This window comes from Lissotriton helveticus, chromosome 8 (genome assembly GCF_964261635.1).
Source record: "Lissotriton helveticus chromosome 8, aLisHel1.1, whole genome shotgun sequence".
NCBI lineage: Eukaryota > Metazoa > Chordata > Amphibia > Caudata > Salamandridae > Lissotriton > Lissotriton helveticus.
In genome coordinates this window covers 427,388,626-427,406,807 of record NC_136069.1, presented here as the reverse complement: position 1 = coordinate 427,406,807, position 18,182 = coordinate 427,388,626, and the positions used below count along the sequence as shown (strand labels likewise).

The following is an 18,182-nucleotide window of genomic DNA, read 5'->3' as shown; positions in this document are numbered from 1 at the left end:
ACTGGCAGCTGATAACAGGACCCACTAGTACCAACAAATTTCAAGTTATACAATGTTAATAAAGAGTTTTTCGACAAAAAGTTTTTTATATTAAAACATTTCCATTTAATATATTTCATAAAAAAACACATTCAATGCATATGAGTGCCATTACAATAAAACATTAAAAACTGTGGTAATTCACAGCATTAATTAAAAAAAATTTTTTATCTAAGGGAACACTTGAAAGAAACAAAAAGTCGACGCAGCGTTTCGGTATGTTGCAATACCACCTTCAGGACAGTTCTCTCAATGCGAGTATCTGCTTTCGCCTAAGGTTTTCATCTCTGGCAAGCCTGGAATATTTTTTGAGGCTGAAAAAGACCTTGCACTTGTCTTAGTCCTACTGCTTCTGGACAGTTCCACCTTAAAAGAGCAGAATAGTATATTCCCTTTCCCTCTTTTGGTCTTGTAATTATCGATTGTCTATATCTTCATTTGATGCGGTGGTATGTAGCTTTATATTACAATTTTTCGGGTTCTTTGTGTACAGAGGAGCCACCGATTATTTTGACATTAAAATCAAATAGCTAACCATATAGGTTCACATTGCAGATCCAACCGTGGTTGTACTTCCCACTTTTTGATGCATTGGATACTTGCTTTGGCCGGTGGTTTTCTAATTCACCATCTGTAAAGATGTAGTCGGCCTCCCTGCTCCTCACGTACGTCTCCCGCTTCGCGCCACTTACGTGAGGAGCAGGGAGGCCGACTACATCTTTACAGATGGTGAATTAGAAAACCACCGGCCAAAGCAAGTATCCAATGCATCAAAAAGTGGGAAGTACAACTAAATTGATGCTGTGAATTACCACAGTTTTTAATGTTTTATTGTAATGGCACTCGTATGCATTGAATGTGTTTTTTTATGAAATATATTAAATGGAAATGTTTTAATATAAAAAAAATTGTCGAAAAACTCTTTATTAACATTGTATAACTTGAAATTTGTTGGTACTAGTGGGTCCTGTTATCAGCTGCCAGTTCTCTTCCCAAGCTTGGGCTATAGAGACTTTTGTTTAATGTAAATCAGCCAAAGCCAAATGTATTCCCTGGTCTCAGCGTTCTTTCTAGACGCTCTTAGAAGTGCCCCGCTTCTTTCTGTTTCTCCTTTCTCCACTGCTGACGTAGTCTGATGATAATAAAGACACTGGTGAGGCATCCAGTTCGTATTTCTTCATTTAAAGTGTGTACCCTATTGTTATCACCATTGCTGTAAACTCCCTTCTAGGAAGTAACCAGTCTGAACACCAAAGTACCAGCAGTTAGCGTCTTTATTCAGACATTGGGATCGCTTGGTGCATGGAGTGCTGTCTCTTTGTAGAGTGCTCCCTTTCCCTTATTCATCTAGTGTTTGTTGGAAGGGTTATAGAGGACCTGGGGGCTGAGCACTTGTCCATGGATTATAGAAAAAATGGCTGCAAGAGGGTTTTTCAAGTAAACATTCTACTAAAGCCAAGAGAGAACTTTTGGGACTTCCCACCTGTTCTGACAACTGCTTTGTGGCACATGTGTTTTGCAGATATAATTAGGTGTGTGCCAATCTGTCCGTGGGAAAATAATCGATTTCGAACCATTGATACAAAAGCTGGAATATTACCCACACCTTCTTATTATTGTCAGCACTCTTGGAAAAGGAGTGCCTGGGGTCTACCATGTTTGATAGCAGTCTGTCTGCATACAGTGAAACTAGGGCCACTCAATTGGGGGGTGGGGTCCATCTTAGTCCCCATAGAAGGGTGTCCTTCCTTATCCAGCTTTCCAAAGGTTCTTGGTCAACGCAAATAAAAGCACTGAGAGGGGTCAACCCTGCCTCACATCTCTCCACATGGGAAACTGTTCTGATCTTAAACCGTTCACCCAACCTCTGGCTAATAGTTTAGTATAAAGAAGGGAGAGCCCTGAAAACTTGGTGCCAAAATTCCATATGTTGCAATATTGCCAGAAAGAACCATTTAAGTGAATTGAATGCCTTTTCAGCAATCTAATGGGAGTGTAGCTGGTTCTTGTTGCATCTTGTTTGCCGACAGCGGGTAACTGAATAGGTACCATAATTGGTATAATATGCTCTGTACAGCATAAACTGTCACTGATCTAAGTGGTTCAACTTATGTATGATTGTATACAAGTGTTTGTACGAGACCTTTGCTAGGATTTTAATCTCCATATTCTGCAATGAGATAGGTCTCTATATGGAACATTCACCTGGAGGTTTACCTTGCATGAGGATAAGTATTATTATGGCTTTATTTAGATCTAGGGGTAACTGTCCCTCCTCTTTGGTCCCTAAAGTATATGTTGAGGGGTTCAACTAGAATGCTTAAGCTGTAGAAGTTTTTTTGATGTGCAAATCTGTGACAAATAATTTGTGTGAATCTCTAAATTTTAAGTTGCATATAGTCGTAACAGATGACTTATTGCACAGGTTATCTCCATGTGGAGGCTGCTAAATTGGTTTCCATGAATGAGTGGTCAGATATGCTGCTTGGCAAATATGTTATTCTCTGTATAAATTTCGAACTTTGGGTTTTGGGTGGCCAGGATTTAATCTAGTCTGCAGTAGGAGCCCCTAGCTTTCATAATATAAGAAAATTGTCTTTCCTCCGGATGTGAATTTATCTAAATGTTTGAGAAGTCAATCACGAGGCTCATCTTTTTCATTGGTGTCTCCTGGGGGTGTGCCTGTTTATATTATTGTGCATTGTTAATTTGCAGCTCCTCTAAATGATTACTAGTGTCTCAGGTGGTGTTATGATTAATTTCTCCATCTGCTCTAATATTTTAGTTTGCAGGACTGGGGGTAAATATGCTGAGATTATCGTGATCTTTTTCCATTCTCCACCAATTGCTTCAGAGTAGTCCCGTTAGGTAGTATGGAGGGCTGTCATTGGAAAGGATTTATGGGTTATATTGGCGACCTCTTTAAACCTGGGGGCAATCCTGAATGTATCGGGCCCTTGTATCTATCCCATCTCATAAACTTTGTTATTAGAAACCAGATGCATCTCTTGAAGGAGTACCTTGTCTGGGTTGTTTCTGCCAAAAGATTGTGACTCCCACCTCCTTTAAGTTTGAGTCCCAGTTAATAAACACGTCACGTAATATACACATCTCTTGTTTCTTGGCCATTTATCTACACGTGACTCTACTCGCAAACATACTATGTGGTCTCAATGAATTTGAATTCTTATGTTGCTCTTTCCAGTATTCCTGACCCCTAAAATAGAAATATCCCTTGAGTCCCCCACCTACTACCTCATTTGAAGGACTTTAAATACCTGACCCTCTAACTTCCAAAGCTCGAGGCACATGCTGCCCCAGAATTCTCTACTTGTTAACTTCGACTGGCTTGCCTCTATTCTTAGAACAAAGAACAGTTTTGAAGTTCTTTTCCCCCCCTGCCCAGGGAGAAAGCAGAGTTACATGGATATTGAGATAAACACCTTTTGTTACCTCTGTCGTCTCTGCTAATTTGCCTCTATTCTCTCAAGCCAAGGCAATCGCTACCTTGTGTACCTCAAACGTGACCGCATCTCATGAGGAATCTCCATGGATGTCTTCTTACACTCCACAATATGTTTATTATCCTGTTCTCTGTGCTGTGAAGATGTTCTTTCCCCCTTGTTCAAGCCCATTTGTATTTGGTTTTTCTGTCAAACGGTACTTTGAAGTTATTCTTCTGTCATCCCATTTATTTGTGTTCATCTCTGAGGTCTAGCCTCCACCATATTTTCCAAGTCACTCTTACATTATCTTTCTCACCATTGTTGATTCATTTTTTTGTTTTAGTGATGATGATGTTTGTCTTCATCCTCCTACTTTTGGTCATCCATCCAGTTGACTTTAGACTACTTCTGGGTTTCGGTAACAACTGGATATTCCTTCCAGAAGACAGCGCATCTTGCATAGGAATGTCCTCATATATTTCATATTTCTTTTACACATCTCCTGCTTTTTTACATCAAAAGAAGCTACATTTGGTTTGTACTGCTTATGTAAAGGCTGGGAATAGCAGAATCTGGGTATTCTTAAATTGTATCGGTCTCTTTGTTCTGGATGCTCTAAGGTTTGCATCCAGATCTTTAAAGTTAAGAACCTGGGTAATTGCGCTAGGGCCTGCAACTAGTTTAGGTAGAGGGCCTGTAGCCCTGTGAGCCATTTCAGTTGTGATCAGCTTGGACATTCTTTTAGGCTTTCAGATGTGAACAGCTTGGACACTCCTTTGGGCTTAATGTGATCTAGAACCAGTCTCTACAAATTGTTCAATGGAGGGCCGTTCTGCTTTTTTGTGGTCCACTTTCTAGAAGAATATTATTCTTTCATGAGCAACCCTCCACTCAGTTATTACTTCGTTGCATATCTGGCACGAGCACTTTTAATAACTGAGGCATGTTCTCTTGCTGAGTTTTCTACAGTTCCAAGACTTTTCTGAGACCTGATCTTAGCAAAGTGAGATCAAGGGCAACAATATTACTCTTAAGCTCCTGTGCACTCTGGGATTCCTGCACCGCCATTGAAACTTTTTTGCGTGAGGGGTTATTGTTTCATTATTCTGCGTTGAGGCAGCACTACAAAAGGAGTTACCTTTTCAGGGCCCATCATACCTGTCCCCGCCTCTCTGTTGATTATGAAGTGATATTGTCTGAATTCGGTTCAGCAGGTAACTTCCTCTGTCTGCCAAATTATGGGTGGCTACATGATTAAGAATGCTGTGATGATCACCTCACCGGTGTTAAGAGGTTAAGTTGGTCGGTTCCACTCTAGTAATGTGTTACATAATGCGTTTGTTGCCATAGCCTTCATGTGAAGGCCAACATATTGTCATGTGTTCCACCAATCCGGACCTTGACTAAACGAATGCACTCAGATTATCATTTGCAATTGTGTTCTTTATTCTCTCCAACTAATCACATGTTACTAGTCATGATGGTAGTTTCCTTCCATCATCCTCTGCCTTCTATGCAGTGTGCATTTCTATCGTCCTCTTCTGGTCCACCCCTGTTCACAGGATGTAGAGTCCAGAGTCACGGTCTGCTGCAGCGTCCTAGAATCTTTCTCGCAATACCACACATGTCCCCGGAATTAGTGCTGATTATTCGTTAGCCTGTCGAGCTTTCCTGGATATGCCTGAACCTAGTCTATTTGGATCTTTGATGCCGTCTGTTGATTCTGTATACAACCGGATTATTGATCCTTTGTGTTGTTTCTTCTCAGGTAATTATATTCTTCTTATCAGTGCGGTATCCCTATATTATCGTCCGGCTTCAGAAATCTTAATTACCTGCTGATTTGGCTTTCCTCTTCGATGCCGCTCTTTTTTTTTTTTTTTTTATCTCCCTGCATCCCCCCATCCCATCTTTTGTCATCCATCCCCTCTCAAAGAGGGTGGCCTTTATTCTTTGTGGTTTAGTCCAGGACGATCACCGGACCATCTTTTTTCTTCTCCCAGCTTTCTTCCTCACGTTCTTTACCTGGTTCAGGGGTATGGAGGACTACTGATTAGGTGGGCACATTCTCCTCCTAGCTTTTCTCTACCTGGGCCAATGTCAGACCCATTCTCATGGAACCGGTCTGCACTGCAGCAGCTCAATCTCCCATTCCTCTGGGCATGCTGTTGCTACTGGAGACACTCCTCTGACACTGTACTTCAGCACTTTACCTCCTTTTTGCTTTCTCCTCCTGGGAACTCTGTTGCCTCAGGCACGACTGGATTTGCTACTCCCATCATGTTTCGGCCTCAGTGATGTTTGATAGGAGGCGAGGTAGTGGCCTTGTATATCCACCGGCCTGTCTGCACACTTGTAATCCTTAATGGTGGTGGATATCAGGCCGCCGGATTATACTTTGTTGTTTTTTAAGTAGACTCCATGGATTACACATCTTTGGCCATGATTTCTGTTGGATCCAGATAAAATGGCTGAGTGTTTGGATTCTTGTTCATCCTTGGTGGCCATCTTTGAAATGAGCTTCTTCAAATACGAGGAAAAGCATGAAAAGATGGCTTCAACGATTGCACATACAGCTCCAATCTAGGAGCCAAAAGGCACTGGCACAGTCCATAGGTTTCAGGGTAGAAAGCTATTGACCCTTCCAGTCCTTGTAGAAACACCTGAAATCTGTCCACATGGACTAAAACTGCATGGAAAGAGGGTAGATGTGCAGCACATAGTCTGTGTCGCTTGGATCCTTTGTATATGCCCACTTTGAAACTGCTTAATTGACTTGCGTTCGATGTGCAGGGTTGATAGGGCACATTGGACTAGCAGAGGGTTCTGATATCTAGTTTACATGTGTTCATGTTAAGCTGGGCAGACGCAGCAGGTTAAGCTAATTGCAATGATCATCTGTACCAGACGGGGAAGGTAGGGAGGAAGGGCCACTGCACAGAGTTCCAAAATGATCAGCTGCTTTATCAAATGCATATATTTAAATACCGTATATGTGGTCATGCCTTTATACAATTTACCACAGGTTATATGTTATTGTTTGCTTACCTTGTCACCCTGTACTTTGGAATTATTCTTCTCATGAATTATTTTCATCCTTAACTTTCCTATTTTCCGCTTGCATGTGTGTTTTTATTTTATTTTTTCGGAGCTCCTGCCTAACTTATTTGTTGCTTTCTCTTCTTTTAGTTGCCAGAAAGGAGATGGAGGCCTTGGAGCGGTACAAGGAAGCACGTAGACCAGGTCCTATTAATCTGGCTCCGAGGAGGCTGGGTAATAATTAGAAATGCAATGTACAAATCTGTAGTGTTGGGCAGCTCAAATTTGAGACTCCCATTAAAGAGCTTTTAACATTGCTGACTGTTTTGGGAGTGGTTCTATGCAGGATCTAAACTTTGTCTTTTGAGTGGTGCACGGTCACCAAGAATGTATAACTTGGCCAGTTAATCCACGTGGCTCGATGAGGCTTCTTAAAATGAACTTTAAACCTTTACACACAGTACTAAATAACCTTCCTCAGCAGACGAGTACTTTTATAACGTCTGCGCCCACGTCAGTGTTGTTTAAATTCTGAACTTCGATCAGATCTCATCCATATCCCTGATTTCACACATGGCACACGAAATCACTCTGCTGTAAATATCTGATACTCTAAAACTATCCTTCTTGGATAAAGGCCAGAATTCCACTCTTATCCTATTAGACCTGTTGGCAGCATTTGATACTTTCTCCCACAACGCTGTTTTGTACCAACTGTCTAATATTGGTATCGGTGGACTGGCCTTAGAGAGGTTGACCTCTTTCTTAGAGGCCAGAAACAATCAGTCTGGACTAGGCCGCATTTCTCTGAGGCTAAAGCCCAAAATGTTGTGTTCCCCAGGGCTTCGCACAGAGTCCTATATTATTTAATACTTGCATGTCTTCGCTTGAAGCCTTGTTGGAATCATTCGGCATTACTATCATCAGTCTATGCTGATGATACACTTTTAGCATTTTCCTACGAGGGCGACTCAGACTTCAGCAAGGAGATTTTCTCTGACTGTATGAGAGCAGTCTTAGGATGGCTCAGGGATAATGAGCTACAATGTAACTTGGACAAAACTGAAATTTTTCTTCTAGGGTCCAACCCTTACCTGGTCTGGCTCTTGGCCTTGCGATAAACATACCAAACTCATTACCCACCTCCCGCCAACACAGGCAGCGACTAATATTTGACGATGAGCTCTCCTTTAAAGCCCAGATCCATTCAGTTGCCAAAAATTGTAAATGGATCGTTTGAGCCCTAAGAAAATGTTTACCTCTTCTTCCTAGAGAGGCTGGTAAAACTGTACGCTGAGCCACGAGTCTGTTAAGACTGGACTCCGCGAATGCCTCGTACATCGGGCTACCTGCTTACCTGATTCGCCGCTTTCAGATAGTCCAAAACACTGCAGTGCGTCTGCTTTTTAATCTCTGAAAAAGTACCCCTACTTCACCTTTTCTCAACAAACTTCACTGGCTAACCGTTAGCAAAAGGATTACTTTCAAATCACTAATGGCTGTACATCTGGCTTTTCATAACACTGGGCCTCATTATTTGAATAAATGAATCCAGGAGTGCCAGCCTAACGAGAGCCTGCTGTCTAGTAGAGTACATTTGATACTGGCCCCTCGTTTTAAAAGAGTGGTGGTGGTGCTTTTTCTGGTACTCTGCCAAAATACGGAATCTCCTTCCAGAGCAGCTCAGGAACTTGAACAGTGAATCTGCCTTTCGCAAATCCTTGAAAACGCATCTCTCCTTCCAGTAACCTCCATCTATTCCAACATGTTTTCATGTGGTAGCCCGGGATACTCTTATGAGTAGCCGTTGAGCTCTGCAAGTAAGTCATTCATTCAAAGTAATTCATTCTGGTTTCCGTAACCAGTATTATCGAGGACTAAACTCTGTTGTCTGTGTCAACTACTTTTAGGTACATTTTCGGTCCTGTAATTGCGACGGAAAGCTGGGTCAGACCTTCGATACACAGATATACTTGCAAGAAACATTCTATTAGTGATGCTGGGGAAGTGTAATAACCTTAGATTGGCCGGAAAAAAACGTTGTCAAGGGATTGGCTAGATAAATTCTCGGTGTCCATTGGGTGATGGGTCTGGGTCTGGGTCTGGGAATCTGATAAGAAAACATTTTATTGACCATATAATCCAATGCCAGTGTTATAAGTGGGTACGTTTTGGGATGCGAGTCCAGTCCACTGTAAATATAGCGACAGCATAACATTTACTGCACCTTGCATAGATGACAACTGAAATGCACGCTATGCACATCTTCTGCATGTACCTATAATTTTCTATTTAACTTCTAAAGCAGCAATGCCAATCCACTGTTTTGGGGTGCTAGTCCAGTCCACTATAATATAGAACAGCCACCTGTTCTGTAACAATGTCAGAAACACGTTGCCACTTTCAGGCCCCTCCTACCATCCCTAGCACAGCTATTCAGATTACCAAGGGCCTTCTTTGTGTCAGACTCTTCTTAACCCCTAGAGCATGCCAGGTGTGATGCTCAGAGCCTTGACTTTGCCAGTCCTGCCAAGTATCACCACCACAGTGTTGAGGTGCTTTGTAAATGTTAGACTAATGCATGCTAGTGCAGTGATGCAGACACCCGCACTAAAATGTGTTATTCTAACCCCTGCTATGTGGTACTTGGCAGGGCTGTAGGTTTCCATTAACATATGACCATAAATGGGTCTTTCAGTTGTTCATGTAGTAAATCTGAATCTTTACATATGAAGTCTAGTTTATTATTTGGGCTTCCTTGACACCTTTACAAGTACTGTGCAACACAGAACACTAACCTTTTGCACCTTATACCGTCATAACATCAATTGCAGTAGCAAAAAGAATCCTCTAGATTGTCTAATGTACGTGGCTGAGAAATGTCAATACACTCCATTCTGTTTTGCCGGGATGTGAAATACAAAAGCCTATGTAAAATGCATTGGAGTGCAAGTATGTTTTGGGACTACCCTGCTTTCTTTACACCCCCTTACCCAAACACCACCAAACTTTCAATCATTTACCAATGTAACAGGTGCAATAGGTCTGAAAACTTTTATGAAGATTTCGTCAAATGGGTGCAAAGTTATTAAGGGAGAAAATTATGAGAAATCCCTTTCTTTGGTAACCCTATCTATAACTATAGTGGTTACCTCCACGCCGATATATGCTCATATACATATGTAAACTTATAACTGTGTGTGTGTGTGTGTGTGCACATATAAATATATATGTGGTGAAAAAGAGGCTCCTTTCATTGTGCCTTTTGACCCTTTGGAATATATTGGCATTGGAAAGCCTTTTTACCAGTGTATGCTTGACTTCACCTTGGGTGTTGTGGACATGCATAGGCAACCTACTGTTTATCTGAAGGGTGCAGTCCAGATTTGGACTTTGTCTCCCAATGGGCTTGGATGATGCTGTATGACATGCACACATGACCTGTCCAGCACTGGAGGGAAGAGAGGTTGGTCTTTCCCATCCCTCTTTTTGGATGTGTTTGTCCAGTTAGACACTGTAACATCTGTATTGATTAAACCCGGGTTAAAATGTATTTCATACAATCCAATAAAATTACGGTCTTAAAAAAAAAGAGGTAAAATAGGCCCCTACTTTGCATTATAATAAATTGCACCCCTTCATCATGTATGCAGCACATATTCCTATTAGAGAAGAAGAGGAGTCAACCCACTTCGACTATCAAAAATGAGTGCCGCAAGCATGTGATGGCTCCAGAACACATTGTGCTGCCAAATAACTAAAATTTTGAACAATTTCTTAAATTCTTTTTACTTTCGCTCTTATCTGATTTATCGCCTTCTCCAATTCTTTCTCTATTAGCGTGTACATGTTTTTTTTTGTTGCTTTATTTAGGTGGAAATGTTTCAGAGTATGAAGCAAGAGAACAACAACAATTAGGACTCCGCCAATCTAAATACCAGCAGCAGGTAAGGAAGGATATGTGTGTTTTGGTTTACGAGTAAAGAAACTGATTGCAAAAAAAGTATATTTTTAGTCCAGACAGGCGCAAATAAACTTAAACGTCGAGGAGGAGGGAGGCTAACTGGTCAACCCTTGGAGGAAGGGCTAACAGGTTAACCCGTAGTAGAGTAAGGGCTAACACTTTAACTGATAGAGGAAGGGCTAAACCTTCAACCCATGGAGGAGCTATTGTTAGAACCCACATAAGACAATATAGTAATACATTGTGCATTTTAAACATATTTGTCAGATGGCATATGATTAAAAAATATATATTGTAAAGGATTTCACTATGTTATAGGCTCATAATAGATCTTTATAAAAGGGAATTAGTGATTTGACAGCTAAAAAGCAACTTCAGTAGATTTCAATACAATTATTTTAGACCTGGTTTTCACAAAGTTATTTCAATACGCAGACTCTTTTTGCCAATTTTCTAAAAATTCCTTCTGTGACATAATTGACAGGTTCTGAAATATATTTAATTCCTTCTTCACAAAGACGTTCCTGCCTGACTGTTGACGAAAGGTATGCTTTCAGTCTGCTTATCGGGACGCTGCAACATATGCTTGTTTGAGACCACACTCAAATATAGGTCTCAGAACATCGAGCTTAGTTGGTTAACACTCTTGATTTCGGCATGTGTCATTGGGAAGTCGCATGTTTGATTCCTAATGCTTCCTCCATTCCTCCTGAGATTGAATAAGCGAGTGCCGAGTGAGTGCCAATCGATGGTCCGTTTTACCACTTGTTATTTACTCTGCCAGGAATCTGTGTGGTCCTGAATCAAAATAAAAGCATTGTTGTACTCGACATTGACAGGTTGTCATATGATATGACTGAAGCAGAACACAGCGATACAATCCCTGCACTAGGACAGTGCTGGTCTACTGCCCGTGCATGGACACCATACTGTAGAAAAACACAAGACACATTCCACATCTATCTTGCAATGCACTCTGAGAAACTGAGCGTAGAGACTTTTGCTATAGGTAGTGGAGGCATGTCTCTGGTTAGACACAAATTATATGTTCAAGCTTCACATTGCTGAGCTATCTCGGTCTACCCATAGGTCAGGTGCCAGATAACAGGTCTATCCCTCAGGTGACAGTCCTTTATCACCAAGGAACAAAAGCCACAGCCCATCATTTCTGCTTGATGTCTTCTAAACTTGCCACCAGCCCTGCATTTAATGACCATGGACACCTACTAACTATGTTTGACAACCTCAACATGTGCTGCACGGAGAAGTTCAGAGAACATATCAAATTTCTGAAGTTCATGATCAGTCACTCTGCTATATTCTGAATGCCTTGAAGCTTGTAAAAGCATTGCCATAGTTCAATCTGGAAATGATAGTAGCATTCACACACTAGCTTTCATGTGGCACAGAATTAAGAAGATTGTTCTTCAAGTTTCCCATTTAGAAGTAACACAGTAACAGAACCATAACAGACCCCATTCTATCATCTGCAAGGAACTGTGCCATATGAAATTAGGTGTTCAAGATAAAAGTAAAAGAAAGTGTAATGACCACAGATAATGATTTTAGAGTCCTAACTGGACATAGATCATCTCAGGAACCCGATGTTAGAGTGGTAAGCAAGGGGGAAACCTCCTCTGCTTTTTAATCACAGGAAGAGCTGTAAGAGGAGTATTAGAAAACAAGCATTGGAAATGCAATAGGTCTCGCATTAGAAAAGTTGGAGCTATTGGTTTTGTAAATGACAATTTTTTTGTAATGTGTTGGTCTTGAAAATAGCCAAATTAATAGCTTTGTCATTTACATTGCCAATACTTTAAACGTTTTCAAATGTGACACCTATAGCATTTGTAATGCAACATGTTTTGTATGTACGTGACTTAGATGTATTCATCTAATAAAAGAACGAGTCTGTTCAAATTCAGTTACGTACTTGCTATAACGAGTAAAATAATGGGTGTTGCACCTTACACCGTGCTGTGGTTCAAACACATGGGCTGGGTGCAGGGATCGGCCGCACACTTCCATTTCCATTCGTCTTGAGAACGTGATGCTTGCATGCAGTTTCAGCGCCCACGTTTTAACTCTAGCAGCATTAGCGCGCTTGTGATTGCATCCAAACAAAACACCCCCAATTCCGTAACTTGTAATGTACAAAAATAATGTTATTAAAACAAACTGAAAAACGATTGTTAGTTGCAGTTTAGTTAAGAACATCCCACATCCGTGTGTATGTAACTCATGCTGCACTTGGGCATGCTGTGGTGGGAGGTGGGAGGGGTCTGCAGGCACTGCCGATGGCGCTGAGGCAGGCTGTGGTGGGAGGCGGGAGGGGTATGCAGGCACTGCCGATGGCGCTGGTGCAGGCTGTGGTGGGAGGCGGGAGGGGTCTGCAGGCACTGCCGATGGCGCTGGTGCAGGCTGTGGTGGGAGGCGGGAGGGGTCTGCAGGCACTGCCGATGGCCCTGGTGCAGGCTGTGGTGGGAGGCGGGAGGGGTATGCAGGCACTGCCGATGGCGCTGGTGCAGACTGTGGCAGGAGGGGTATGCAGGCACTGCCGATGGCGCAGGCTGTGGTGGGAGGGGTCTGCAGGCACTGCCGATGGCGCAGGCTGTGGTGGGAGGCGGGAGGGGTATGCAGGCACTGCCGATGGCGCTGGTGCAGGCTGTGGTGGGAGGCGGGAGGGGTATGCAGGCACTGCCGATGGCGCTGGGGCAGGCTGTGGTGGGAGGCGGGAGGGGTATGCAGGCACTGCCGATGGCGCTGGTGCAGGCTGTGGTGGGAGGCGGGAGGGGTCTGCAGGCACTGCCGATGGCGCTGGTGCAGGCTGTGGTGGGAGGCGGGAGGGGTCTGCAGGCACTGCCGATGGCGCTGGGGCAGGCTGTGGTGGGAGGCAGGAGGGGTATGCAGGCACTGCCAATGGCGCTGGGGCAGGCTGAGACGTGTAATTCTTGCACATGTAAAATGTAAAGGTCACTATTTTCTGATTCTTTCTGTCCCACTCGGACAGATCAGAGTTGAATTATTACAAACCATCCATTATGATTTTTGAGTTAGGACAGGGGTGTTGTAATTACTATAGATACCACAGTTGAGAAAACATTCAAAAAATGTGTGTATAAAATAGCCAATGCAACAACACGTTTTGCTTGGGGAGATAGCAATCATGTGGTAGTGCATTATAAAACGTGGATAATTATACTGTGATATAATTATATATTCAATACATTCCATTTATATTGTGTTGGTACTAAGTTTAATCAGTGCCTTCGATTAAGCTAAAGAAAAACGAGAAAGTGTTTTATCAGTACGCTTAAATGAAAAAATAAACTTAACGCAGTAGACATTTCACGTAGCGAGGCTACTGACCAATTATTATACCTTCATGCGGACTTATATTTTTAACTGTACATTTCCACATAGCTGGATGTCTACATTTAGAGTGCAGAGCGGGAGCCATATGTTTATTTAAGTGGAACAGAACATGGCCCAAGAGTTATACTGTCCTAGCATTTGCCTACAGTTGCACTGAAATGGAAAGTACCTACTGCAGCAGTTCGTGCAGGCACACCACAAAATGAAAGTTAAAGTATTGAAAAAAAACAGGAGATAAAAAAATTAATTTATACATTTTGACCACTCCCAGCCGAACACACTGACGCCTATGCCCAGAAATATGTGGATAGAAGATGTGGCATAACATTTAGAGCTTCCCGACTCTGTAACTGTGGAGTTGGGTTCGAGTCTCCGCGTCAGTTCTCCCCATGCCTATAAACGAGACAATTCTTTTCTCAACAAGACGGAGGGCATTGCTGTGGGGAGGGGGGAGGAGAAATGCGACACGGCGGGCAGGGGAGGGGGCGGAGTGGGGAGAGCGTCGATGAGGGTGTGAAGCAGCAGGGGCCTTTGAAGTGAAGCTAAGCTTCACTTCAAAGGTGTGGGAGGAGTGCGGCTGAGGGAACAGATGGCGATTGGATGATGTGCACGTACATTTTAGGTCAATGCGCTTGCGCATTGACCTAAAAGCGCACGGGCACAGCACCAAATCGCCCAGTTGGGTAAAGTCTGTTTAAGTCGCTATAGTCTCACTCTGCTCAATGCGCATGCACATTGAGAGGCGAGACCTAAAAAGGGTGAAGGCTTGTAAACATGGCATGTGGCAGGTTGAAGACAGAAGCTGGGTAATCCAACCCTGATTGGCCTTGATCATCTCATAGAAAAAAAAGAGCCAAATTGTCACAAAGCACTTGGGAGGTAGGATACTCATCTTGACTCGGGCAGAGTTGGTGAGATTAGTCACTGCCTGGAAAAGAGCCCTAGAGGAGCTAGTGGCCCGAGAAATAGAATTTGAAAAAAAAAGGTTTTACTAGCAGTAGGAGACCATTTGTAATGCTAAAGTTTATATTTATGTGGTGCTTTCAAAGTCTCATGTCCATGTGTGTGTGTGTACGTATACATCTGTGTTCTGCAAAATGTAAAATTATACGTTTTACATGAATAAGGCTGTGGGGTTGAAACCCTGTTTTCTCCTGTTGACTTAAACTGGATGTTCCTAAACTGCCTCCAGTCCTACTCTCTAAAGCATGATACTTTGCTGTCTATCAGTTCATTTTGGTGTTTTCTTTTACACCATGCTGGCAACTTCAAGGTACCAGGAACAGAGACTGAGGTGAAAACTAAGGGCTTCAGTTACAGTTTGGCAGGGGAGCACCACCATAACTCACCCCACCAAACTCACCATTTCATCTTCTGTAGTTAAAGATGGGGTACAGGCTATGTTTACCCTGATGGAGCCTAGGCTGGTCTAAATTCCTGACCTGGTGGCCCATCTGCCAAGTACTGCCAAGCGACAATGATGATAGTTTAACTCTGTGGAGGGTGGAATTGGCATCACTCATTTCCCCTGTCCGAAGCATGGTGAACAGCAAAACACACAAGATGATGGACGGAATGTTGCACAATGGCAAAAAATCACCCCCAGTCGCAGATTTGGGTTTAATCCATCGTTATTTTGCTCACCAAGCCACCCCAGTTCGAAGCATGGTGAATACAGGTAGGGAAAGTATAGAATGGACCCCACGCACAGGGGGGAAAAACTTCACTGCGTGTAAGGCCATTTGTGTTATTTATTGAGAAAAGAAATTTCCGATTTGAGAGTTTTTCTCAATACAAAGAAATTTGCCTAATGGATACTTACTAAATGGTGTACGCTCAGCAATCCTGCAGTGCTCTGAAGGGGGTGACATAGCGAAGGCTGTGCTCCCAGCAAGGCAGATGAGGATATATAACTAAGTCGGACAGTTCTCCGCTTGAGTAGCGGTGTCATTTGCCTAGTTAGTGCTAGAGGTAAACACTGCTATTTTTACATGTACACTGTCTTTTAGGTCTCGCGCCTAGCGGTGCACTGCGCAGCATTGCTCGCACAGCGCAAGACATTTTGTAGGTGAAAAACGGGGAATCTAAGCTGACCTAGGAATCGCACACGCTTGTGGGTTTCCTTTTGAGAAACCCCATTGGCCTTTGCGTGCGTCTTATTCTAAAAGACTGCACACAATTGGCCGGGTTGGGCGCATTGCTCCTCCCATGGCTTATTGGTGTCTATTACACGCTTGGTGCGCATAAAAGACACCAATAGGCCATGGCTCGCAGTGGCGCGCGCGCACCACTCGCGGGCTTCTTTGTTTTTGAAGCGGAAGTGAAAGCAAACTCTTTCCCTGCTGCTTGTTGTTTTGACTTGGAGTTTCTTTTTTGCTCAATTTTTATCAATTGTGTAAAATCCTCTAATAGCGCGGCCACATTGACTTCTTTCACAAAAATCTAGAATAATTGTGTGTTGTGACCACTTGCAAATTAACCTATGCAAAACACTACTGAATGAGCCACTCAATGCACCTGTGTCCATGCTCGAAGTGTATCGCATCGCGAGCAAGAGTGCACTCACTTTTTCTGGGGTGTGCAGCTCAAGGCACACACACCGCCACAGAATATCAAGCATTGTGACCCAAAATAAATACTAGGCGCTGAATATCCCTGACTGCACGCTCTGGACATGGCGCGCGCCCGGAAACAGGAGTTATCCTGGGGTGCTTGGAAATCTATCATAGCCTAGAGCTCGCGTTCATGAGGAGAAGACCTCTCTTCCTGCATTCGATGTGATAACGCGACTAACCTTGCAGAGACGGAGTGACACCAACCACGCTGCACTGGTTGGTGTTAGGATACTCATCCCTATGTGTAAACAACATGTTGGTAATAAAGGCGGACACAATTTGATCCAGAGAAGGATCACGTGCACATGTTGTAAATCAACTGGACATCACCCACACTTGCCAAGAAACCCGATTCAGGCGGGAGTCGCAAAATTCTTTTAGCAAAAAATGCCTTAATTGTTTTCGCTGTCTCCTGCCTGAAATTGCCTCGCAGTCAGACCTGACAACTTGTGATACATTTTCATAGCGTAAGGGCGGGTGAGACTTAGAGGGGCGGGACTTAAAGCATGCCCAGGCACCTTTAAATGCACTGCCTCAAAGACCCCTGACCTCCCCAACTCCCCCTCTCTGCCCACCGTAAACACATCTTTTGAGGCTGCTGCTGTTGTCCTGGGGATTTTTTATTCTTTATAATGTACTCAGCTGAGCAGAACCTTCAAACAATTAGCTGGAAACCTGCTGTTTATGGGGGTTTCCAGCTAATTCTGTGACCACCAGGGGATACCCCCTCCTCACCGTCTGACCATGTGATGGGAGTCGAAATCTTGTGACACACAGTGGTACTATGCCAGTTGGAAGGTCTGCCCTTTCCTTTTCTGGAATCTATGGCATGAATGACATAATCGCTTAGGTGAGAAAGAAACACTACATTCTATCATTTGATGACAACCCAACCATGCCAGACCGATCCCCTTGAATACCCAACACCGCTCCAAGCCCGTAACAAGCCCCACAACACCCGTCACCCAACCCCAGGATGCGCACCTCCAAACACATATCTCCTGCAATCCTGTCTCCCTCCGTGCCCAGCATGCCCACCACGAATTGCAAACCACCACCACCACCACCAGGCCAGCACCAACACCCCAGCCCCACCATTAACCCACACCATCTCCCGCACCTTGCTCCACTCCCACTGGTGGACGAACTTCGAGCTGAGGGCAATGCCGCCCCGCATGCGCGCTACTGCTGGGCCCGTAAGATGGCACCCCCGACAAACATTGGGTGTAGCCACACCCCACTGTCCCCTGCACTTGTATACCGCTCTTTACCCCCCAACACTCCGCACCACATCTCTCCAAACCCATCACTCGTGACGACCCTGCCGCAAATCCCCTGCATGACCAGGCTGCAGCACGCATCCCCGCCACCCCTCTAATGTTCCACGGCACCCACACTTTAAACCACCAACCTCCTCCCCACACCTCAGCGGAACTGCATCTACTCTCTGCCCCAACTGTCCCCCCCCCCCCCCCCCCCGGTGCCATACCCCGCTACCTTGGAAGGTGACCATTGGTCTGTGCCACCCGTACAAGAAACCCTTGGCCCTCCCCGCACTTTTCCCGCCATAACACCCTTTCCGCCATACCCCGACCGTGTTCTTGCAACTGGTCTGACGGGCCTAAGAAGAATGAAAGCCTGAGGGCCTGAAAACTGGGCCTCTAACCACTGCACAAGGGACACCAGCAGCTCCCTGAATCCTCT

The 18,182-nt window shown here is 43.9% G+C and overlaps 1 protein-coding gene across 2 annotated transcripts in view; it reads left to right on the top strand.

Annotated features, from left to right (window-relative positions):
- EPSTI1 (epithelial stromal interaction 1) overlaps window positions 1-18,182 on the top strand; it is a 319,077-nt gene that overhangs the window by 226,601 nt on the left and 74,294 nt on the right. For both annotated transcript variants that reach the window (XM_078657290.1, XM_078657289.1), the window contains exons 3-4: window positions 6,675-6,758; window positions 10,398-10,471. In XM_078657290.1, coding sequence (XP_078513416.1) covers window positions 6,675-6,758; window positions 10,398-10,471 — 158 coding nt within the window. The remainder of the gene's footprint in view (window positions 1-6,674; window positions 6,759-10,397; window positions 10,472-18,182) is intronic.